This window comes from Myotis yumanensis, unplaced genomic scaffold (genome assembly GCF_028538775.1).
Source record: "Myotis yumanensis isolate MYYU_CA2020_CCGP unplaced genomic scaffold, mMyoYum1.0.hap1 SCAF_9, whole genome shotgun sequence".
Taxonomy (NCBI): Eukaryota; Metazoa; Chordata; class Mammalia; order Chiroptera; family Vespertilionidae; genus Myotis; species Myotis yumanensis.
The window spans coordinates 83454721-83479467 of record NW_027223760.1 but is presented as its reverse complement, the minus strand read 5'-3'; the positions used below and the strand labels follow the sequence as shown (position 1 = coordinate 83479467).

The 24747-nt window shown below is 57.8% G+C and overlaps 1 protein-coding gene across 1 annotated transcript in view; it reads right to left on the bottom strand.

Moving 5' to 3' along the window:
• The window catches only part of COBL (cordon-bleu WH2 repeat protein), a 93330-nt gene that overhangs the window by 18356 nt on the left and 50227 nt on the right, over positions 1 to 24747 (bottom strand). The window contains 4 exon segments of the mRNA XM_070424826.1: positions 5682 to 5852; positions 8999 to 9122; positions 19494 to 19676; positions 24584 to 24655. Of these exon segments, the coding sequence (XP_070280927.1) occupies positions 5682 to 5852; positions 8999 to 9122; positions 19494 to 19676; positions 24584 to 24655 (550 nt within the window).

Here is a 24747-nt window from a genome sequence, read left to right as displayed (position 1 = left end):
CTCGTCCCTTGCCTACCGGCCGCCCGTGCCAACACTTGCTGCTGTGATTACACACGAGCGCCTTCCGCCTTCAACGTCGGGGTCACAAACCCGGCGCCGTCCCCAACGTGAGGGACATCACCGCCCCTTGTTCAGAACCCCCCTTCGTGACTGGAGGGCAAGGGGCCTACTCAGCAGACGAAACGTCTTTATTTCGATGCAGAAGAAAGACAGGCCCGCTCTCCCTGGCTCTGCGTCCTTGCCATTTCTCTAACTTCCTGGATGTGTGTTTTTTGCTTCCACCAACAGGGCACTAGGTTGGTTATATGCAGCTCTAGCTCTGCAGGTCCTAGCCTACACGTCTTTATTGTTAATTCGGTGTCCGCCGCAGGAATTCCCACCATCGTCAGCGCTAACGTTTTCACCGCAATCACCAGGCGACAGTCACAGGCGTGAGAAAACACCAATGCTTTTTCTTACTTTGAGCAGAAACATTAAAAATACACACACACACACACACACACACACACACACGTATATATCGGGCCTGGCCGGTGTTGCTCAGTGGATAGAGCGTTGGCCTGAGGACAGAAGGGTCCCGGGTTCGATTCCGGTCAAAGGCACGAGCCTCGGTTGCAGGCTCCTCTCCATCCTGGGCCTTGGTTGGGACTCGTGCAGGAAGCAACCAATCAGTGTGTTTCTCTCACTTGATGTTCCTCTCTGTCTTTCCCTCTCTCTTCCACTCGCTCTAAAGATCAATGGGAGAATATCCGGGTGCGGATTAAGATTATACAGACATTGATATTGGAGAGAAACACGGCAGCTTCTCCCGTCCCAGAGACCTCTGCACAGAGACAGAAGTGAGTCTGAGTCAGCACGCCGTCCATGCTCAACCGGAGGCGCAACAGGGAGACTCCCCCCTGCCCTGCTGCCTCGGGGGCCGAGGGCCGCCCTCTCCCTGGGGGACGGGGTTCTCGGGCCCAGAGGGCAGGGCAGCACACCTGTCCGGGCCTCGGCGGCCACCCCGGGGGCCTCATCACCCGGGTACAAGCCCCCAGACTGGCATCTGTCAGATGGGCCCGTGGGGTCCTCCTTGCCAGGGGGAGCCCCGGGAGTAAACCCAGGCAGGCCCTGCGCCGTGCACGCTGACGCCCCGACGCCAACGCCGGCACCGGCCGCGCCCAGCAAGCCCTCCGCGCGGGCGGGGCGGGGGGGGGGGGGGGGGGGGGGGGACGGGGGGACGCGGCTGGGTGCACAGTGAACGGAGGAGGGACCTTCCTTCCTCTCTGTTCTTTGCGGGAACGACCTGCGCGGTGACAGAGGCTCATGGGAAAGCCCCGGACACCCCCGAGAGACACGGGGCCCTGCGTGTCGGGGACACATGGGTACCGGCCGCGAGTTGGGGCCCCACAGCTATTTCCGGGCCCCGGTGAGGTGCTGTTTTACCAGGTGGACAGAACGTTTCCACCCACATGGCCTCGCCGGCCGCTGTATGGGCACAATCTAGTTTCAAGGAAAACCGGGGAGATATTCTGCAACCAAAGAGCGAACAAGAGAGGGACGAACGAGTAAGAAGTAAAGGAAAACCAGGCTCTCACGGGAACATGTGCAGGGCCAGCGGCTGGGGACATTCGGACAGGCCGACACCGCCGGCCGAGGATTGACACATAAAGGCCGTTGCCGCCTCCCGGGGACCAGGGGGCCCGGGAAACAAAGCCTGCTGTGATGCGTTAAGTCCTAAAGGAAGTGCGCCCCGAGTCCAGGGCCCTGTTCCAGGGGGACAGCGAGTCGGGCAGGACAGCGGAGGTGGAGGCGGAGGGGCAGCTCCGGCGGCGTCGTCAGAAGCGCTTGGCGTGACTAGGGAATGACGCACAGCAGTAAACTGTGGGGACAAACGGCAGAGTGTGAACGCGCCCGGGGCACCCCGCCCTCCACATGCAGCCTCGGGCCGGGGCCTCGGCAGCGCACACAGAGCCCCCGGCGTCTCTCCTCCGGCCGCGTCTGCGGAGGGGCTCAAGGGCCGGGACCGGCAGACACAGCCTCGCCGCCCTCCTCCTTCTCCTTCGGGCTGTCGGACAAAAGTATCTGCACTCGAGAGGGAACCCTCAATTCCATGCCGGCAAAGGCAGCGGCCGCGGGCTGTCACCGTGGCCAATGTCCATGGTGTAAATGCTCCCTCCTGTCGGTCCCCAGCTGCCAGCGCCAGGGGCTGACCATGGAACTGGCAGAGGGCGCGGCCGCAGACTGCACTGCGGGATCCCGCCGTTCTCTGTACCATCGAACCGTGTGGACTCAACACACGGAAGTCAGGCCGAGAGCACAGACACAGGGAAAGGCGGTGACAAGGTCAGGATGAGGCGCGTTTCCAGTGTTTGTTTATCTTTGTTTTTTTGTTATTTTTAAAATTACGTTTTAATCCTCCCCGGAGGGTGTTTTTCCATTGACTTTTAGAGAGAGTGGAAGAGAGAGGGAGAGACAGAGAGAAACATCGATGTGAGAGAGACACATCGATGAGTTGCCTCCTGCACACGCCCCAACCAGGGCCCTGGGCGGGGAGGAGCCTGCAACTGAGGTACGTGCCCTTGACCGGGATCGAACCCAGGACCCTTTGGTCCGCAGGCCGAGGCTCTATCCACTGAGCCTAACTGGCCAGGGCTGTCACCTTTGTTTTTAATACTATTTATTTAATCGCAAGTTTACATAACTTACGTTTTAATAATGGTCATGTTTTGCTAAGTACAACAGGCTTGTCAAATCCTCGAAAACGCAGCCATCTGTCCCAGTCCCCGGCCCTGGCTGCTCGGAGCTGAGACCTCAGCCCCAGGCTCTCGAAGGTGCATCTGAGGAGGGGCAGCCTCTGCTCCCACCGTCTCGATCTCCTCCCATCTACCCCTGTACGAGCAGGCCCGTGGGTCCCCGTCCCTTCCTGCTGGGCGGCTGGAGCCCTTCCCAGGGGCAGCAGGCAGCTGTGTGGCCGGCTCCCTCGCAGGGACGGGCAGGAAGCGGTGACTAGGCCCAGGACGGGCCCAGCGCTCTCCTGGGCTGGCGAGGCGGCCACCACCTCGGGCTCCACGGGGCCGGGACCAATGGGACGCCCCGCATTGTCCTGTGAGCAGCTTCGGGCTGGACTCCTTGGCTTGGAAACAGGCCAAGGGGTTAATTTGGTTCAGGTTTTAGAGGACGGCAGGCGACCTTGAAGACCGGTGCCACCTGGAGGGCACCCGCCAGTCCCTGTGTCCTCTCCAGTGCGGACTGCTCATGGAGCAAGCGAGCCTCGGGGAGCCTCGTCCCCCGGGGAACCCCAGCTGAGCCCTGGCACTCCCAGACTCTGCTGGGCCAGGCTGCAGGCCTGTGAATTGTTATTATTAATCTCACAGGAGCCAATGCAAAGCCCTGTCTCCTGGCTGGAGATGGAGAGTTTGATTCTCTCCTCTGGTTGCCTTATTGCAGGGTTTCTCTGGGTTCCTCGGAGGAGGCGCCTGCTCACACACGGAAACCAATCAGCCAGTGGCCTTCTGGTTGTCACCGTCTGCCTGAATGCGACGTGCCTCCCAGAACAGGAGACCACGACCCGTGCTGCCTCTAAAACCGCCCTGGCCGGTGTGGCTCAGTGGACAGATCATCGGCCTATAGACCAAAGGGTCCCGGGTTCGATTCCGGTCAAGGGCACGTACCTTGGTTGCAGGCTCCTCCCTGGCCTGAGCCCTGGTTGGGGCTCATGCAGGAGGCCACCCATCAATGTGTCTCTCTCACATCGATGTTTCTCTCTGTCTTTCCCCCTCTCTTCCACTCTCTCTAAAGTCGATGAAAAAATACCCTTGGGTGAGGCTTAAAAACAAACCAACGAGCCCCCATCTTGCAACGACCCTAGGAATGGGCAGCCACGAGAAGACGGAGTGCTTGAGGCCGGTGCCGGACGAGGGGTCAGGTGTAATGGGACAGTCCGGGCTGGTTTAATTTAAAGCACAGAGCGAACGGAGGCGCTGTGCATGGCTCTGTGTGCGCTGGCTTTAACCCCCAGGGCCTCCTCGCAGGAGTAAGTAACTGAGGACTGGTTAGTAGCCTAACATGCCTGGTTAGTAGCCTGACATAACCAACCCGTGCTGCGGATCTTGAAAACAAACACGTCAATGCAGTCAGCAGGATGGGCTCCATGCTCCTGACTTCACAGCGAAGGTTCAAGTAAAATCAAATGCAGGCAGGAAGCCAGCTGGTTAGGAAGTCGTGAGGAAGAGAAACCGGGTGCAAGTACATTGGTTCAGACGTGCCCACGCGGCTGCGGAGTACGCGGCCACGTGTCGGAGGTTAATGTGAAAGCTCATTAATACAAAACGACAAGGCCAAAGAGCAAGGAGCCGGGGACCACTGTCCCACTGTCCCACAATCACGCTCAAACACGCCACCAAAGACCCGCTCACGGCGACCGCCGCGCCACGGCTGACAGTTCACGGAGCTTAGCCCCCCTCCTCCCACCGTGCACACGCGTCTGCCAACTCGGACGCCACCGCGGCCGGGCCACGGCCTCTGGGAAGAAGCCAACGCCGCAGATCGGGCCCCGGAGCTCAGTTCTGCCCGGTGACGGCGGAGCGTGCGCCCTGACCTCCGGCCACGTGGCTCCCACCGCAAGCGAACGGTGCATCCTGTCTCCTGTGAGCTCACTTCGCGAGAGAGCCAGCTGTGCTTCCGACCGCAGGGCAGTGCTTTCCAACGAGATGCCAGGTTCCAGAGAGTGACACTCAGACAGAACCGCACCAACCCCCTCAGCTACCAAGATGGTCAGGAAACCAGACCCTCGCCGGCCGGCGTGGCTCAGGGATTGAGCATCGACCTATGAACCAGGAAGTCAGGGTTCGATTCCCGGTCAGGGCACAGGCCCGGGTTGTGGGCTCCATCCCCAGTGTGGGGCGTGCAGGAGGCAGCCGATCCATGGTTCTCTCTCATCATTGATGTTTCCATCTCTCTCCCCCTCTCCCTTCCTCTCTGAGATCAACAAAAACATAGTAAGAAAAAAAGAAAGCGGCCCTCTCCTCCGGGCAGCACGTGGGCGCCCCTCACGCCTGGAGGTGGGGCAGCTCCTCGGGTCTGCGAGGCAGCGACCGGGACGCAGTGGAGGCCGGGCCTGCATGACATCTGCCCTGGGGGTGGGCTGCTCCGCACGGAGCTCGGCATTGCCTGGAGGGACCCGGCCCAGGAGAGCCCGGCCGCTCAGGCTGGGACGAGGCAGACGCCCAGGAGCCCCCGCTCTGTGCGGCTGGACTCCACTCCAGCACTTCCCCTCCCGGTGCCTCGGTCTCCCTTTCCGCACAGCCACAGGACAGAGGCCACGGGCCCTCCGAGTGCTGACCACGGCCCCTGGCACTCAGCCGAGGGCGCTCCCAGCTGCAGGGCGGTGCTGGGCGGTGCTGGGCGGTGCTGGCTGACAGTCTGAGGTTGGTTCTAATTCGAGGAGCACTAGCTCCGAGCTGACTGTCCCTACCCATGTGGCACCACGCCGGCTGAAGCCTAACCACAACCTGAGCGCTCAATGGGTTAAACCGCTTTCTGGGCGCAGGACGCACCGCCTGGAGCACTTGGAAGGGAGCGAGAGGAGAGGCCCAGACACCCAGGAAGAGCAGGAGGTGCGGAGACAGCGACACCAGGCACCAGAGAGGGGCGGTCAGCACAGGGGCAGGGCACGGGGGCACGGGCACGGGGGCACGTACGTGTGGGTCGCGGGTCCGCGGCCTCGGGAGCAGCGCCGTCCCCGGGGGAGCCGAGGGGCTCGGCCACGTCCATGTCGGGAGGAGGGTAGGGCGGGGGCGGGGGCAGCACTAACTGGGGAGGCCCCCGAGCCGTGCCTCTCGGAGGCTTTTGTGGCACCTGCCGTCCACCACCTACATGGGATCAAGGAGGGTTATTCAGAGGTCAAGGCAGAGGCTCCCCGCCTGCCAACAGGGGGCACTGTGCCACCACTCCCCTCACCAAATCCAACCTCATCCCTCACCAAATCCAACCACTCTCCTCACCAAATCCAACCACTCCCCTCACCAAATCCAACCACTCCCCTCACCAAATCCAACCATACCCCTCACCAAATCCAACCACTCCCCTCACCAAATCCAACCACTCCCCTCACCAAATCCAACCACTCCCCTCACCAAATCCAACCTCATCCCTCACCAAATCCAACCACACCCCTCACCAAATCCAACCACTCCCCTCACCAAATCCAACCACACCCCTCACCAAATCCAACCACTCCTCTCACCAAATCCAACCACTCCCCTCACCAAATCCAACCACACCCCTCACCAAATCCAACCTCATCCCTTACCAAATCCAACCACTCCCCTAACCCTAACCCAACCACTCCTCTCACCAAATCCAACCTCACCCCTCACCAAATCCAACCACTCCCCTCACCAAATCCAACCACACCCCTCACCAAATCCAACCTCACCCCTCACCAAATCCAACCACTCCCCTCACCAAATCCAACCTCATCCCTTACCAAATCCAACCACACCCCTCACCAAATCCAACCTCATCCCTTACCAAATCCAACCACTCCCCTAACCCTAACCCAACCACTCCTCTCACCAAATCCAACCACTCCCCTCACCAAATCCAACCACACCCCTCACCAAATCCAACCACACCCCTCACCAAATCCAACCTCACCCCTCACCAAATCCAGTCTCACTCAGCACCAAACCCAATCACACCCGGAACGGAATCCAACCTCACTCAGCACCAAAGCAACTCCATCTAGAACCAAAGGCAAGCACACCCGGTACCACGTCTAACCACACCCTGCCCCAAGTTTAACCTCAGCCGGCACCACATGCCCTCCGTCCGGCTCGGACACGGCACGGGCTGGGCACTCTCCGCGGCCCAGTGTGGAGGTTCCTGCCCGGGGGGAACCGGTCCAGCAGGCGGCTGCTTTTTAAACGCTGGGCTTGGAACCATTCCTAAAGCCCCGACATCTCCGTCCAGGTCAGAGCACCTCGTTTTATTCCCGCGAGTCTGTTCCTGGCTCCCAGGCGGCTCAGCGCACTGCTGCTGCCTCCCCACACCCCTCGCCTGCTCTAACCCACACGCCTCTCTAAGCCGCCGTCTCTGCCGCCTGCGCCACCGCAGCCAGCCCGGGCCCCGCTGCGAAGGGCCGCCTCTCGGAGCTCACCACAGCCCCCTTTCGCTGCTTATCCATCGGGAGCCACTCACACGTCTCACGAGAACGGCTCTCTCCTGGTCATGACATTTTCTCAAGCCAACGACTTGGCCTAACACATGGTATGCATGCCTCCTGTCACGGGTCCTGCTTCATCCGTCCTTCAAAAACGCTGTCTTCACGCGTTAGAGTTTAGACTCTTCATGCTCCTGATCGAATTTTTAGTGAAAATACGAAGCATCATTTCATTATCGAGAGACAAGCCCATCTGTGCCTGCTCCTGGTTACGGTTCTTCAGACGTGAGGAAATGGACTTGCCCGTATCTACCCATCACTTCCCCCATCGAAGGTGCCCATTCTCAAGCCGGCTGGTGTGGCTCACTGGTCGAGCGTCAACCTATGAACCAGAGGTCAGGGTTTGATCCCAGTCAGGGCACAGGCCTGGGATGTGGGCTCGATCCCCAGTGTGGGGTGTGCAGGAGGCAGCCGATCCATGATTCTCTCTCATCACTGATTTTCTTCTCTCTCCCTCTCCCTTCCTCTCTGAAACCAATGAAAGTGTATGTAAAATAAATTACTAAATCCAAGGTTGCCATCCCTTCAGGAAAAGGCAGCGTGGGGGTTGGGGGCAGGGTGGGAAGGCTGGAGGTTTCTTTAATGAGCTACTGAGCATGTTTTCTTTAAATTGGACAGTAGTTCCCTTTGGGAAAGAGGATGAACGGACATGAAATACAGGCCACTGCTCCTTCGGAGCCCGATTCCCAGGCGCGACAGGCCCAGCCTCGCACAGAGGGGCATTCACGGGGGCGCTGACACCCCGCCAAGGCGCCCTGCTCCCGCCTCGCACGCGGACAATGGCCACTTGTCCCGGGAGCCTGTTCCCTGCGGTCAAAGGCAAATTGTGAGGGTGACCAGGGGGCGAGGCGGCATCGAGGGGCCACCTGACAGCCTCTTGGGGCTCCCTGCACCTGCAGCCGGGGCGCCAGGCACCCCCCTCCCGCCCACTCCACCCCCCAATGTCAACCGCGGGCGGCGCAGGAATAAATGCACCACCCGCCGGGCAGAGACCCCGTCGCTCTCTCCACACCCCCGTCACGCGCGGGCGGGTGAGTGACCTCACAGGGTTGATCCCCCGCCTTCCTCTGGGCTCTGTTTCCTCAACTATCAGGCTCCCTGCTCCCTGTGGAAAAGGTGTGTCCACGGGGGCAGTGTCACACAAGGTGGTTAAAAATGACCAAACTGCTGTCACCCGAGATCTGATTTCTCAGCACCCGGCCTGCACGTCACCCTGAGAACACGCCTTCCCTCCTCAGAACACGGGTAGCTGCCCACTGTCACCGAGTCCTCAGCCATCCTCGGCCTGCCCACCATCCCGCCTTCCGCACGCCACATCACGCCTGTTACCTTGCACACACGCCTGTTAGCTTGCACACACGCCTGTCAGCTTGCACATATGCCTGGTAGCTGGCACACACGCCCGTTAGCTGGCATACACGCCCGTTAGCTGGCACACACGCTTGTTAGCTGGCACACACGCCCGTTAGCTTGCACACACGCCTGGTAGCTGGCACACACACCCAGTGGCTGGCACACACGCCCGTTAGCTGGCACACACGCCCGTTAGCTGGCACACAGGCCCATTAGCTTGCACACACGCCCGTTAGCTGGCACACATGCCTGGTAGCTCACACACACGCCTGGTAGCTCACACACACATGCACATCCACTCCAGACTGTTTATTTCCCAGCATCCTCGCGTGAGCGCTCGGGTCCCGTGTTAGGGCCGCGCAAGGGGGCGGCCGTGGGTCAGGGCCCCGGGATGCGGGTGCACAGGTGCGGGCACAGCCGGCGCGCAGCGGGCTCACTCACCCATCGCGCTCTTCCTGTTCTCCTCGCTGTCCTCCGTGCGCAGGGGCACCAGGGGGCTGGGCGGCGGGGGCGCTGGCGCCCGCCTCTTCTTCCTCTGCAGGTCCATCTGGGAGCCCAGGGACATCTGGGAGCACAAAGGACACTCAGTGTCAGGGCGGCTCTGGCCGGCGCGGAGCTTGGGGTGCCCAAGGGGGAGCCCGCTTGTGGGACACGGTGTCCCAGGGAGGGCAGTGCAGGCTGCCGTGTCCCCAGGAGGGGCCCTGGGGTGACCAGGGAAGCTCACAGACGCCCCCCAAGACCCCTCTGCGCTCGGGGCTGTGCCCATCTCTCACAGGGACGCCTGACAAAGCCGGAAGTGGGGTGACGTCTCAGCACAGCGATGAGAAAGGGCTCCTCGCCCTCCATCAGCTGCCAAGGAAAACTGCTACTCCAGAGGCTACGCCAGGGCTGCCCGGCAGTGCCCGCAGCAGAAGCACCGAGTAACACCCATCGACTTCAAACTTTATTTTTTATTTAAAAATATGTTTATTGATGTCAGAGAGGAAGGGAGAGGGAGAGAGAGAGAGAAACATCAACGATGAGAGAGAATCATGGATCGGCCGCCTCCTGCACGCCCCCCACTGGGGATGGAACCCACACCCCAGGCACGTGCCCCTGACCGGAATGGAACTGTGACTTCCTGGTTAGTTGACACTCAACCGCTGAGCCACACCAGCTGGGCCAATTTCAAATTTCAAAAATTATATAAGCCAAAGGATGAAAAAGAAAACCCTTCATTAACACTCAGTTTAACAGTCGGCATACATTTTCCTGGTCTTCCGTTTTTATTTTTAAAATCATATTTTTTCTTCTTTCTATCATCGTTAGAACCACCTCTTGGACCTTTAAAACTCTATAATCTGTTTTATGTAAAACCCGGACATAAGAAAGTTCCTCAAAGCTCCGCTTTGACCAGCAGTCCCTTGCCCACAGCCCGGGCACCGGCCCCCACCCCTTCAAACTCTGTTCTTTTAAAATCCACTCTATTTTCATAAACAGTAAGTGTATTCGGCTATTTCCTGACTGTTTCCTTCTGCAGGTGAGGATTGAGCTCTTTGGGACACACACAGACGCAGACAAACACACCCACATGCCATCCCCAACCCCGATCTTTTAAAAACTGCAGCACGAGGCTGAAATTCACGATTTAGTGATCCATGTACCAACGACCAGGGCACGGGTTCATGCACATTGAAAGAAAATTAATTAGAAGGTGGCCGGCGGGGTGGGACCGGGCCCGATGGGCTTGACACACCCTGGAGCCCACCTCCCATGGCCCCGCCCCGGCCGGCCGCACCTGGGGTGGCGCCGTGGCTCGAAGGGCGTCTGCGGAGTGACGGGTCTGGAGTGCGAGAGGCACTCTGCAAAGTTGCTGTCGTGCAGGGTGTGGAACGCAAACACAAGTGTGCGGTAACCAGATTCGGGGAAGACAGAGCCTCAGCAGCAACATAACCCACGGCCGAAGGTGGAATCGCACAGGCCCTAGAGGAGTCGGGCTCCCTCCTCTCTGGTTTCAGGGTGCGTCACCAGAGAATGCCGCTGCCTAGTCACTGCAGCTCGGCAGCTCCTGCATTGAGCGCCTGCCCCCTGGTGGTCAGTGCGCATCATAGCGACCGGTCGGACGGGTGGTGGGACACTTAGCATATTAGCCTTTTATATAGAGAGATTATTGCAACAGATATTATCATTATGTATACAAGCTGTCCTCATGCATAATGTCTCTGTTGCCTACATCTTCTTCCTAAATTGCTTTTTTGTTTTCCCTGAACTTGATCACTGATTTGTTTTCTAACTGAATTTCCTGGAAATTCTTTTCCCTCTACTCAGTTTTTTTTTTTTTTTTTTTAACAATCCTCACCTGAGGATATGTTTTCTATTGATTTGAGAGAAAGAGAGCGAGAGCAAAAGAGAAAGAGAGAGAGCGCGCTCCATTGGTTGCCCCCTTGTTTATGTCCATCAGCCTTTGGAGAAACTGATGTGTTATGACCTCGTTTCTCTTAAAGCCACAGAACGACCGATGGCGCTGGGTCCGACGTGCTGTGCTCAGAACCTTGGGAGGAGATAACACGGGAGCCCCGAATGTGCTGAAGACCTGACCCGCCTGCTATGCTGCCAGCCCCGAGGACGGCGCCACGGGAGCGAGCGCTTCTGGGAACCCCGCTCGGTATTCCCAGAGCTCCCCGAGAACCCGCCTCCGCACTGCTGTCCCATCTCCCTCCGACCACCTTCCGTCTCCTCCTACGCAACCTTCGGGGACGGGGAGATTCACTGTCCCCCCGTTGCACGGAGGAGAATGACTCAAGGGGTCCTTCACGCTCCGTTCCCGCGCAGACACAAAAGGCCAAACAGAAACCCACAGAGGACAGTGTGCTGCCTCTGTTGTCATTCCATCCACCACGAACAACGGGTTTGGGACCAAAAAGAGACACTTCCTCTGGCTGCATGGGTGCTCCACAAAGAAGTGAGTCCTTTTCGAGTCGAAGTCATTCTCCTTCCTCCACACGGAATCTGTCGGATTCCGCGTTCCCAGCATTTCATGTTTCCCTGTTAATGAATTTTCCTGCGGGAAGGAGGCAATGCGGACACAGCACGACCGACCTCGGCGGCGTCTGTCCGTCTCCCTCAAGAGCCACGACTGCACGGGGCCATTCGCCACATCAGCCGTCACCAGGCAGACGGGAGCCAGTGCGGTGCCCGCGCTGCAGAAATCAGCATGTGCCGTCCACTGTCATCAGACACACAGGAGGAACAGTGTCGACAGAGAGAAACAGGATCACTCTGCTTGTCCTTCACCTGATACACGACAAAAAATTAGACTATAAAGCTAACCTGGGTTTTTTCTCTTTAATATATTTTTTATTGATTTCAGAGAGGAAGGGAGAGGGAAAGAGAGAGAAACACCAATGATGAGAGAGAATCATGGATCGGCTGCCTCCTGCACGCCCCACACTGGGGATCAAGCCCGCAACCTGGGCCTGTGCCCTGACCGGGAATCGAACCGTGGCCTCCTGGTTCCTACGTCGACATTCAACCCTGAGCCAGGCCGCTGGGCTCCACTGTTGTTCTTAAACCCTCTTTACCTGACGGTTGATGACCGAGGGGACTGGAAAGAATCATGAAAATCCCTGGCTGTGAGGAAGCCAAGGAAAAGGTAGACGACACCCCCTCCCCGCGGTGCCCTTTGCAGCGAGCAGCGCGGCCCTGACTGGCGGGCGAGACCGAAAGGGCAGAGGCCGCCTGGCGGCGACGAGCCGGGAATGTTTGCACAGCGCAGCCCGCTCATGGCGTCCGGGGCGCAGGGAGGCAGCGAGCGGGATTTCATCTGAGTTTATCCGAGGGCCTCGTAAAGGTCAGGCTCTGGAAGGACGCGAGAAGTAAGAGGCAGCTAATCCTCAAACACAGGCTGCTCGGGCTGCAAGTGTGTATGTGTGGGGAGGGGGGTGGGGGGCGGGTGGGCTCCAGCACAAACAGTGGGAGGGAAACGAGGAACCCAGGCCGTTTCCTGTGCCCCCAGCATCGCCCGGGGCCACCCCGTTATCTGCACCCGAGGGGTTCCTTGCCCCGGGCGGGTTTCACAGGCTCCACGTGGGGCCGTTCCCAGGGCGGTTGGTGTTGGAGAAGGAAGTCGCTTCGCAGACCTCCTGGGCCCTCCCCTTCCTGCAGCCTCTGCGCTGCTCCCCGGGGAGTCTCCCCTTTGCTTTTGCATATTTTGGGACATAAATGAGACCTGTTCTTGGCTGTTGGTGGCAAAAGGAATTCATGCAAATCTGTGACTCGCCCCCTCCTCCCCCCCATTTTTTTATTGACTAAGGCAGACTTTCTTTTTTGTTGTTGTTAATCCTCACTTGAGATATTTTTATATTTTTCCATTGATTTTTTGAGAGAGTGGAAGGGAGGGGGAGAGACGGAGAGAAACATCGATGTGAGAGAGGCACATCAATGAGTTGCCTCCCACATGCGCCCCAGCCAGGGCCAGGGATCTAGCCTGCAACTGAGGTATGTGCCCTGGACCCATGGGACTCTGCCAGGTGCTCCCGCTGCAGCTTCCTCCCCGACCCGCAGTCGGGGCCGCGGAGAAGCGCCGTGAGCCTGTAGCACGAAGAGCGGCCTCCCACGCGCCACCGACCGCGAGCCTGTTTGTCCTCCAAGACATTTAGAATGTAAGCTCCGATCTCCACAGCACACACGTGACCTCCCTGCCAACGACGGGCACAAGAGTGACGTCAGCCATTGCACACGTTCTCTCCATCGAGAATCTCCGCACGCAAACCCTGCAGCAGGGGTGGCTACACACATGCACACGCTCCCCCTGCCCCCGTACATGCTCCTGCCTACACCTGCACACGCTCCCACCTTCTCCTGCACACATGCTCCTGCCTGCACCTGCACATGCTCCCCCTGCACCTGCACACGTTCCTGCCTACATCTGCACACACTCCCACCTTCTCCTGCACACATGCTCCCGCCTGCACACGCTCCCCCTGCACCTGCTCCCCCTGCACCTGCACATGCTCCCACCTGCACCTGCACAGGCGACTGCCTCACCACACCTTCTCCTGCACAGGTACACAGGATGCACAGTGCAGGCTGGACCCTGCCTGTGTCCCAGCCTGCACAGCACCACCTGCTGGCCACTGTCTCCTTCTGATCCCAGGCACCAGGCACCAGGGCTGCCTGCAGGGAGGGGCCCGGCAGCTGCGCCCTCTCTTCCTGGTGAGCCTGGTGCTGCCCTGGGTGTGAGGAAGGTAAGGGCAGCGCCTACGTCATGAGCACGCTGGGAAGATGGACTTAGGTGAGACGACATATATAAGGTCTCACACGATGCCTAAAACACAGCAAGAATGGAGCCATTGCTGGGGCCACACCTTCATTTTATTTAATACTAGAGCCTGGTGCACGGATTCATGCACAGTGGAAGGAAATTTAGAAGAAATATTTTAATATCGCTATTTGCCCTCTCTATAACAGAAGTGTCAACCAAATTCATGATTGACAGTGACAGATCCAAACACACGCGTGCGATTGGCACCAGCGAGAGCTTTATATGTATCATGCATGTGCAAGTCAACTTAGCCTTTTATAGACATAGAATAAACTTGCTTAGTTAGACCGGCTTTCTGATGTAGCTAAACTTTTACCAGTCCAGTGAAGCACCCCAACTTCTCTTTCAGGTAATTGTCAGCAACACAGCAGTAAATATCAACACGAAGCAGATTATTATTGTAGATCACGCAGGGAGAACAAAGGGTGAAATATTTAGCTACAACAGTGTCTGACCATATTCTGTGCAGTGAGAAAACCCGGAGTCGTTTTCAAGGTCCACCATTTCTTACTTCTGTTCAGTTGGGGCAAGTTTCTAAGCTTTCTAATTCTCTGTTTTCCAGCTAGTGAAAAGAAAATAGGATTCTACCGAGTCTCCTATCTACTTACTCCAGGACTTCTGCGAGGACCAAATGATATGAGGCAGGGAGAACGCTTCACAGACATTTGGTTACCGTGTGAAATGTTTGCACCTGGCTATGAAGAAACTGCAAGGGGGCTAGTTGCTAGGGAGAGGAAGCCGGGCGTTGCTACGTGACATCATTACCCGGATGGAGGGAAGGACACTTAACATATCAGCCATATATATACATATTTTTGTTGATTTCAGAGAGGAAGGGAGAGAGAGAGAAACATTAATGATGAGAGAGAATCATTGACCGGCTGCCTCCTGCACACCCCCCACTGGGGATGGAGCCTGCAACCCGGGCCTGTGCCCTGATCAGGAATTGAACCGTGACCTCCTGGTTCCTAGGTCGATGCTCAACCACTGAGCCCTGCCGGCTGGGCTCAGGTGACTTTTCTGCGGAGGAAATTCTCTAGAGCAGCGGTTCTCAACCTGTGGGTCGCGACCCCTTTGGCGGTCGAACGACCCTTTCACAGGGGTCGCCTAAGACCATCCTGCATATCAGATATTTACATGACGGTTCATAACAGGAGCAACATTACAGTTATGAAGTAGCAACGAAAATAATTTTATGGTTGGGTCACGACATGAGGAATGTATTTAAAGGGCCAGAAGGTTGAGAACCACTGATCTAGAGCTTGGAAAATCTTTACAAGGAGCAGACCTTCTCTCCCTGCGATGGGCCCGCATTCAGAGCAGGGAGCGAGTGGTCTGGAGGGGTGGTTCTCAAAGTGGGGTTCACCTGGGGACCTGCTGAAAACTACAAATTCTCAGGCCCCTGGCCCCTCAGCAGGGAGCCAAGGACAATGTGAGCCAACAAGGCCCTGGGGAGATTCTGATGCTGCTCCAGCGTGGAAACAGTGACCCGGCAGGCAGTGCCCTCACACGTGTAACATGTCACTCCCAGCTGGACGGTCCACGGAAGTGACACGAGGGCCGCGGTCCTGGGAGGAGGGGAAGATCCAGCACAAGAGACGAGCCACCTCCCGGAACAGCGCGGCGTCCCGGTCCCACGCGGTCTCTGAAAACGGGCTCGCTCGCAGGAGGACAGCACTCACCCCTCTCACCGAGCTCTCTGAAAAGAGCTCGCAGAAATGACCACACTAGCGACCAAACTCGGGAACACATGCGGGAGCCGGCACCCACACGGACATGACACGGCTGACAAGTTCCAGGGGAACCGGGACACGGTGGCGTTACCCCGCCCGTGCGGCCGGAATAAGTGCATACTGAGTCTTTCATTCTAGCTGATAAGGAAAAAGTCTTTTAAAATGTGAAGACGCTGCCCCGGCCGGTGTGGCTCAGTGGTTGAGCGTTGACCTAGGAACCAGGAGGTCAGGGTTCGATTCCCCGTCAGGGCACAGGCCCGGTTGCGGGCTCCATCCCCAGTGTGGGGCCTGCAGGAGGCAGTCGATCCATGGTTCTCTCTCATCATGGATGTTTCTCTCTCTTCTTCTCTGAAACCAGTAAAAAAATATTTAATAAAATAAAATGTGACACCCCGAGCTCGCTCATTCTCTTATGAACCAGCGCGTCCGCGGGAGCCAGCCGTGTCCTCTCCCTGGGGGCCCTGCGCCGGGGACGCCGCGGGGATGAGGCTGCGGACGCTCTTCCCCGACAGAGACGGCAATGCATCCTGGGTTTCTTTCCCAGAAATTAGTCAATAATAAGTAGCTTTCACTTAGGGAGAAACAAAACAAAACAAACAAACATGTTCATAGCAAATGACTCCATCGAATCCATATGCCGTTCATCAGCTTCACAAGGGAGGTGGTCTCCGTGAGCCAGTTCTCTGCTCATTCTGTGCCAAACAGCACGGATTTCAGCCCAGAGCTCCCGGGACCTCGAATGGGAGCAGGAGCACTGAGCAGAGAACCTGGGGTTCTGGATGGAAAACACGCAGGATCCTCACCCTGCAGAGGGCGCCCGGCTCCCCTCCAGGCCCCAGGGTGCGGCTCGATCCCCAGTGGGGGGCGTGCAGGAGGCAGCCGACCCATGATCCTCTTTCATCACTGATGTTTCTCTCTCCCTCTCCCTTCTGCTCTGAAGTCAATAACAATATTATTTTTTTTTTAATCTGAGGACGACGACGTCTCTGGGAAGAACGTTTTGGATAGCGACAAGGTCTCGCTTCTCTGTCCCACATAATGTGCTTCCGGCACACGGTCCTGCTGGTGGTGGCATCGCCCCCGAAGCGGGGGTGCAGGTGTGAGGAAAAGACCGAACGCCGTCTGCACGCTGCCGGGGGCGCCGCCTGCGGATGCCCGTGGGGCAGGCCCTGCTGCCGGCACAGGCGGCTCTGTCCGCCGGGAGAAGTCAGCTCCTGCACCCGCCAGAGGCACATCCCACCCTGGCACCCTGGGGTGTGGTCGCCGCCACGGCCCACCCAAAGGGGGATGCTTTGGAAAACAAAAACTTTCACTTTAAAAAATGTTTGTTTGCTTTTTATTGATTTCAGAGAGGAAGGGAGAGGGAGAGAGAGATAGAAACACCAATGATGAGAGAAAATCATTGATCGTCTGCCTCCTGCACGCCCCTCAGTGGGGATCAAGCCCCACAACCCAGGCATGTGGCCTGACTGCGAACAAAACCGTGACCTCCAGGTGCAAAGGTCGACGCTCAACCACTGAGCCACACTAGCCGGGCAACTCTCACATTGTTCACAGCGTCACATTCCAAGTCACTGTCCAACAGTGTCCTGCCCCCAGAGAAGGGGGAAGTTTGATACTCCGAGCCAGGTCTCCCTAATGCTTAACCGGCGGGGGGGATGGGGGGGGGACGACAGAAAGATTGGGGACCCAGGTGCTGCTGTCTGCAGGTAAGGACAGCCCCGTGCACAGGTGTCACGGGGCTCAGAAGGTAAACATAGAAAAGGGGGCTCGGCAAACTCAAGGCCCCCCCAACAAAGGTGACACCACATAGAGCTGCTCAACAGGCACACAGGCCCGTGTGGCCGTAACTCTGAGTCATCGGGCGCCCCCAGTCACAGCGTGCGGCATCCCTGTCCCAGCGAAGGCCAGGTCCTCACGGCGTCCTAACTGTGCAATTCTCCCAGGGAGCCAGCGTGGCGCTGCCCCAATGGCATCGCTGAAAATAAAATGATGCTGCCCTGGCCGGTGTGGCTCAGTGGTTGGAGCATCAGCCTGCGGACCGAAGGGTCCCGGGTTCGATTCCAGTCAAGGGCACGTACCTCGGTTGCAGGCTCCTCCCTGGCCTGGGCCCTGGTCGGGGTGCGTGCAGGAGACAACCCATCGATGTGTCTCTCTCACACCGATGTTTCTCTCTGTCTTTCCATCTTTCCTCCACTCTCCCTAAAAACCAATGGGAAAATACCCTTGGGGGAGGATTGAATAAATAGGTAAATAAATAGATAAATAAATGGTGTTGATCGGCGAGCATGGGCTGTGAGGACGACAGACACAGCTGCTGTCGCCCGCCCGCCTCCCAGAGCGAAAGCTGGGGGCACCTCACCTTCCTGGAGCGCACAGCTCTTCACCCAGCACCCTCCCTGCTGAGCCCACGGCCGCGCAGGCTCCGAGCTCCCACAGGAGCGGCCGGTTCATTGAAAGAGCAATGTTTTCTCTGACACATCCCCTCGGGCGAGGGAGACAGAAGGAACGTAAGCGAGTGGGACGACCTCAAACTAAAACGCCACGGAACGCAGAGACAACCGCTAAATGGAGAGCATCTCCGCCGGTGACACCTCTGTAAGGGGGCTAAGATCCAAAACGCATGAAGAACTCATACAACTCAACACTGAAAACCCAAACAACCCAATGAAAACATGGCCAGAGGACCGGATAGACACTTCTCCAAAGAGGACACACAGACGGCCAAGAGGCAGATGAAAAGATGCTCAAAGTCCCGGATCATCAGAGAGATGCGAATCAAAACCGCAGTGAGATAGCACCCCACACCTGTCAGAACGGCCCCAATCAATCAATCAATCAATCAGGAGCACGTGCGGGCGAGGATGCGGAGGAGAGATCACCCGTGCACTGCTGCTGGGACTGCAGGCTGGTGCAGCCGCCGTGGGGGACAGCGTGGTGTTTCCGGAAAAGACTGGAAATGGACCTGCCTTATGACCCGCGGTCCCACTTCCGGGAATTTATCCAAAAAACCCAAACACTAACTGGAATGCACATGCGCCCCCACGGTCACTGCAGTGTTGCTCACACAGCCTCGCTGTGGAGGCGCCCAGTGCCCTCGGGGACGAGGGACGAAGAAGCCGGTGCTGTGTGCATGGAGCGGCCGCAGGAAGAGGGACAGCTGACCGTCTGCGACAGCATGGAGGGGCCTGGAGGGCGTTACGCTCAGTGAGGTCAGTCGGTCAGAGAAAGACAAGTGCCCTGACTTCACGGACATGTGGAAGCTGGAGAACAGTCTCAGCAACAAACCAAATGGAACCAGACCCACAGACGCAGAGAACAGACTCATGGGGGGGGGGGGGGGGTGGTAGGGGGGGGTGAAGGGACCGAGGAGCACAGCTGGGAAGTCCCCCACAGTCACGGGGGGGGGGGGGGGGGGGCGGGTGATACAGCACAGGAAACAGCCAGGAAGATGACACGACGCCCGGGCCAGGTGGGCACTGGGAATAGCGAGGGGAGCCCTGTGTCAAGTACACGATTGTCTGGCCACTCAGCTGTCACCCGGAACCAACACATAATTTTTAAAATGCATATTAAAGCCCGGCCAGCGTGGCTCAGTGGTTGAGTGTCGATCTAGGAACCAGGAGGTCATAGTTCGATTCCAGGTCAGAGCACATGCCTGGGTTGCAGACTTGATCCCCAGTGGGGGGTGTGCAGGAGGCAGCCGATCCATGATGCTCTCTCACCATGGCTGTTCCTATCTCTCTCTCCCTCTCCCTCCCTTCCTCTCTGAAATCAATAAACGTCTATTTAAAAAAATAACAATAAAAAAGCATATAAAAAGTTCAGACGCCCCTGGAAGACACAGGACAATTTAAAAAACCTTGACCACCTTTACAACAAAAACAGCACGGGCCCCTACCTTCTCCGATGCCTTGTCTTGCGAGGGCGGCCCCGCCCCGGGCAGGGACGGAGGAGGCGGGGCTCGGCGCTTCTTCATGTCGGACTTGACGGACACCCCCGAGATGTTGCTCAGCGAGAGCGATGGGCCCAGCGTGATGGAGCGGGAAGTCACGGACGGGGAGTTTGGCGTCGTCAGAGAGCCCTGTCGGGGAGACAGACGGACACCCCATCAGTTCTGTGTGCCTTCTCCCCACCAGAGCTCAGACCCGAGCGCCAGTGCCCACACGCGTCGCCTCCATGACCTGCTCAGGTGATTTGCTCTAAACCCAGACAACACGCGACGGCGTGAGACCCGGATGCTCACAGCAAACATGCAGCGAAGACGGCCACCGCGGAGGCACGTGAACGACGGGTGCTCAGAGCCCAACCCGATCCCCACAGATCCTACCATGTAAGTCTATACTTAACCCTGCCTTTCCCTTTCTGTTGTTCCTGATGTTCCTATTTTCTTTTTAAAATATATTTTATTGATTTTTTACAGAGAGGAAGGGAGACGGACAGAGAGTTAGAAACATCGATGAGAGAAACATTGATCAGCTGCCTCCTGCACACTCCCTACTGGGGATGTGCCCGCAACCAAGGTACATGCCCTTGGCCGGAATCGAACCCGGGACCCTTCAGTCCTCAGGCCGATGCTCTATCCACTGAGCCAAACCGGTCAGGGCCTTGTTTTCTTTTTTTAACCTCCTAGGGATGTCCTCCCAGTCGTTATTGTCAGATCCTCTCCGGGGCCGCTCAGCACCGACTGTGGCTGTCCCTCCTCACCGGGGGCCTCCGTGCTGCCTCCAAAGGACTCAGGGCAGGAAGCGTCACCGTGTGAGCCTTCACTAAGGGCCGCCGCTTACAGCGACTCCTGCGTGTAACTACGGACCATCGGCCTGTCATCGGGGAGCAAAGGGCCCCGCCTCGCTGCGACCAGGGGGCGAAAGGGAATCCCGGGTCCCTGTCACCCCAGAAGGTCACATGTTGAGAAACTGTACGTCATCTGGGGTCTATTTCTGGGGTGCCTCCAGCAGAGGGGACATCCCTGCACACAGGGTGTGCTTTTAAAAATATGTCTATTTTTATTGATTTGAGAGGAGGGAGAGGGAGAGAGAGATAGGAACATCGATGGTGAGAGAGAACCATGGATCGGCTGCCTCCTGCAGGCCCCACACTGGGGATGGAGCTGCAACCCGGGCCTGTGTCCGGACCGGGAGTCGAACTCTGTGACCTCCTGGTTCATAGGTGGACGCTCCACCACTGAGCCACGCCGGCCGGGCTCCACGATCTGATTTTCATTCCCTAATATCTCTGTGCTGTCTTTTATAAGGACACCCTGCCCTTCACTGAAAACAGGCTTTGGGGACAGGGGGGCCCTCCTAGAATCCCCGAGGCCAGAGAAGAGGAGGAGGTAATGGGCGGGGCATGCACCTCTCTTAGGCGCTGGCTGGGAGCTCCTCGCTCTGCAAACACTCGCAGACCGGGCTGCCCCCAAACCAGGGAAGACACGTGGCCTTTACGGAAATCAAGAGGCCACGCCCGTGACGAGATGCTGCGGGGGAAAGTGGCCCCGAGCTCAGCATCGGCGAGAAACCACGCTGGCCCGTGCCTGGATGGAACGGCATCCGCCCTCTGAACTCCCGAGAGCTGCTCACTACACGTCTGGACGGAAGGCACTGTGGAGCGGTACCAGCCACACGTTTGAAAAGTCTCGTCCACACGGACTGATAATAAAGACTGGCTCCGCATCACAGGCAGGCGGCTGGGCCCCGGGGCACGCGTTTCTGTTCTCCCTGGAGAGCGGGGCTCCGCCAACAAGGAATGTTAGGTTTGCAGGCCCCGAGGGACTGGCTGTGCTCGTGAAGACACTGCCCCCTTGTGGCCGAGCTGGCTCACCACACCTTCTGGTTCTGGAGCATCCACTTGGGACAGGATGCTTTATTTTATTTTTTAAAATTTTTGAAAATTGTTGACGATGTTACCAATGTCCCCCATCCCCTCCCTTTTGCCTCCCTCCACCCAACGCAGCCCCACGCCAGGCCGCCCCACACTCTGTCTGCGTCCCCGGCGATGCTTCCATGTTCTTCGGCGAATCTCCTGCTGGGATGGGGTAGGGTCTCCGACACGCAGGGGGCGGGGCGGCTGAAATGACGGGGTTTGCTTTACAGCCGAGTTGTGTTGCTTTTTAAAATATGTTTTTATGGACGTCAGAGAGGAAGGGAGAGAGAAACATCCATGACGAGAGAGTCATTGATCGGCCGCCTCCTGCACGCCCCACACTGGGGATCGATCCCACAGCCCAGGCGTGTGCCCTGACCAGGCTGCACCTCTCGAACCCTGACCACCTCGTTCAGAGGTCCACGCTCAACCACTGAGCCACGCCGGCCGGGCTTTACAGCTTAGTTTTTAGTAACTTTCCCCCAAAGCATCACGTTACTGGTGGTGCCCCCATACAGGTCGGGACTCCTACAGGCAGGACCCGTCCTCTGCCCGCCTCCCTCTGGGCCGGGCCCAGGGCGGGCTCACGTCGGACTGGGTCAGGCCTGGGTCTGTGATCTGCATTTGGAAACCAGTTCAGAGCAGAGACGCAAAGACCGTGATGACGATGCTTCTGTCACCGTCTTCAGGGGCAAAGGGGAAACGCGCTGCGGCATCCCATGAGGCTCACGCCGATTCGCTTCGGATGGTCGCAGCAGGTGGCTTCTTATTCATCTCTGTTTGGAGAACCTTTTATTTTTTATGACAAATTGGGTTGACTGGCCAGGAAAAAAGTGCCCAGGGACAGCTTCCTGTCCGTCGGAAGCACATAAACGATGCTCGCGCTCTCCTTTCCTCTTTATTAAATTTATAGGCGGCACTAGTGAACAGAAGTACACACAGCCCCCCAACACACCCCCTGCGCCCTGCGTGTGTGCTCAGCACCCCGATCACCACCCCGAGCCCAGTCTCATCGGTCACTCTGGGTCAGTCACGGATGGAATGCGGCTTTGGAAACCCAGGCCAGAGGCCCACAGCGGGCAGCGACCGCCGCCCGGAGCGAGGTCCTCTGAGCTGTGCAGGAATTCCCTTGTCTCTCTGGGCCCTGCTCCCAAGGACGGCCGCTGCCACGCCCTGGCTCAAGGACAGACATCCACGCCCCGGAAAACAAGGGGGCTAAACCCACCGACCGGACACCGTGAAGAAACCAGATGTCCAGCTGGGATGATGTTTAAAATAAACGTGTTATTAAAACACATTGTATCTGCAAACGTGAATGGAAACGGACATTTCAATTTCCTCAGACCGATGGTCACGTCGTGGGTCTAGACCAGCGGTTCTCAACCTGTGGGTCGCGACCCCTCTGGCGGTCGAACGACCCTTTCACAGGGGTCGCCTAAGACCATCCTGCATATCAGATATTTACATGACGATTCATAACAGTAGCAACATTACAGTTATGAAGGAGCAACGAAAATAATTTTATGGTTGGGTCACAACATGAGGAACTGTATTTAAAGGGCCAGAAGGTTGAGAACCACTGGTCTGGAAAGTGCCGGCAGCGCACTGACTGCTGGCTGAGACCTGACCAAGCTCCTTCCAGCTCCCTGGATCGAAGCTCCAGGTGAGTAACAGACCCCTTTGCCAGTCACGCGGCTTCCGAGCCCTGGCTGCTGACGATGCGAAAAGACCCCGATCGGGTACAGGTGAAAGGTCACGAGAAGTGACCGCTGCGCCTGGACGGCCCCCGTGGGATCGGCGCGGGCAGGGTGTGCCTTGGCCAGCACGTCAAGGGCCGTTCAGGCTCCACCCTGAGTCATGAAGCTGCTTCCTCGGGGCTCGCACGCCCAGCAGGAAAAGGGATGGAGCCCCCTCCGGAGACCTGCATGGTCCTATTAACCCGGGGGTGGGCCCTTTTCCTGCCCAGGGCCAGCTGCGTGTTTGTAACAGCATCCGGGGCCACACAAAACCGTCCACTTAAACACCAGCCTGCTCCATGCGGCCAGGCATTTCATTCACGCCCCCTCGTGCCCTGGCAGGGCCAGATCCAATGGCTTTGTGGGCCTTACACGGCCCGCGGGCCGGACGTCCCCCACCCCTGCGATTAACCAACGTCACGCCGATAGATTTGATTTTTAAAATGAAAGGGGCACCGAGTCCACGCGGAAGCTTTTCTAGTTTATCAATAAAACACGGTCACTCGTGGAAATGTGGGACGAGTGAAAAAAAACGGCCTCTCACCTATTAAAGAGGTCCTTTCAAGAAAAAGTCACTTTCCCTGGTCACAGTTACAGATGGCCGCTGTAACATTCCACACCGCTCTCGTCTGTGATCATAACCAGAGCTCAACCTAGAGCGCTATCTTCCTACTTGAAGCTTTATGATCATTAGAAAATCTCAGTTAGACAGACAGTTATACTTCATGCCCTGTTTCATTTTAAGATGCGGCGAAAGAACTCCAGGCATGAAAACAGACTGCGGAGCAGGAAGTTTGACACGGTCTGGCACGGAAATGTGAAACCGAGAACAACAACAATAATGCAAATTTCTCACTGTGGCAGGAGAGTCTGTCTTTGCCATTTTTAAGACGTGACAGTAAGAATCAAACTTTCATCAGATCCATTTCAAAGGTCCATGTTTATAAGCTGCTGTGAATTCTTTTCTGTCCAGTGTTTCAAATTAAGAAGAACCTTTTCCTATGCCAACGCGGCCGTGCGGGGCTCGGGGAGTTTTTGAGGCTCTGAGGGTGCAGCTGCGGAGCGAGGAGCAGGTCGATCCAGGCGGGGACAGGCCAGTGTGTCTCCAAAACCGCCAGCTCCTCCTCCTCAGGGAGGAGGTGACTCAAGAGCGCGCCACGCCAGCCCCCTAGCAGCCCGGCCCGCGGAGGCTGCGGGGAACGAACATCCCAGCGGCCAGTGGAGCCGGGCGACCGAGCCAGAGCCGGATGCAGCTCCGGCTCCTACCGAGCCCAGAGCGAATGGGAGCCCCACCCCCGTCAATAAAGTGACTGCAATTTCACCTCCTGGAAGCCAAGCAGAGCCCGCAGCGCTGCCCGCTGAGCCAGCCGCGCCCGCCGGGGCCAGTACTCACGTGGGAGCCCCTGTCCGGCGCCAGCTTCCCGGTGTCCTCGTCGCTGTCCGCCGACAGCCGGCCCTGCTCCACCTGCGGCAGAAGCACAGCACCGTCATCGCGGGAAAAGGGGGTACAGAGCCAGCGCCGTCCTCAGTGACTCCCGGCGCCGCATCTGCACCCAC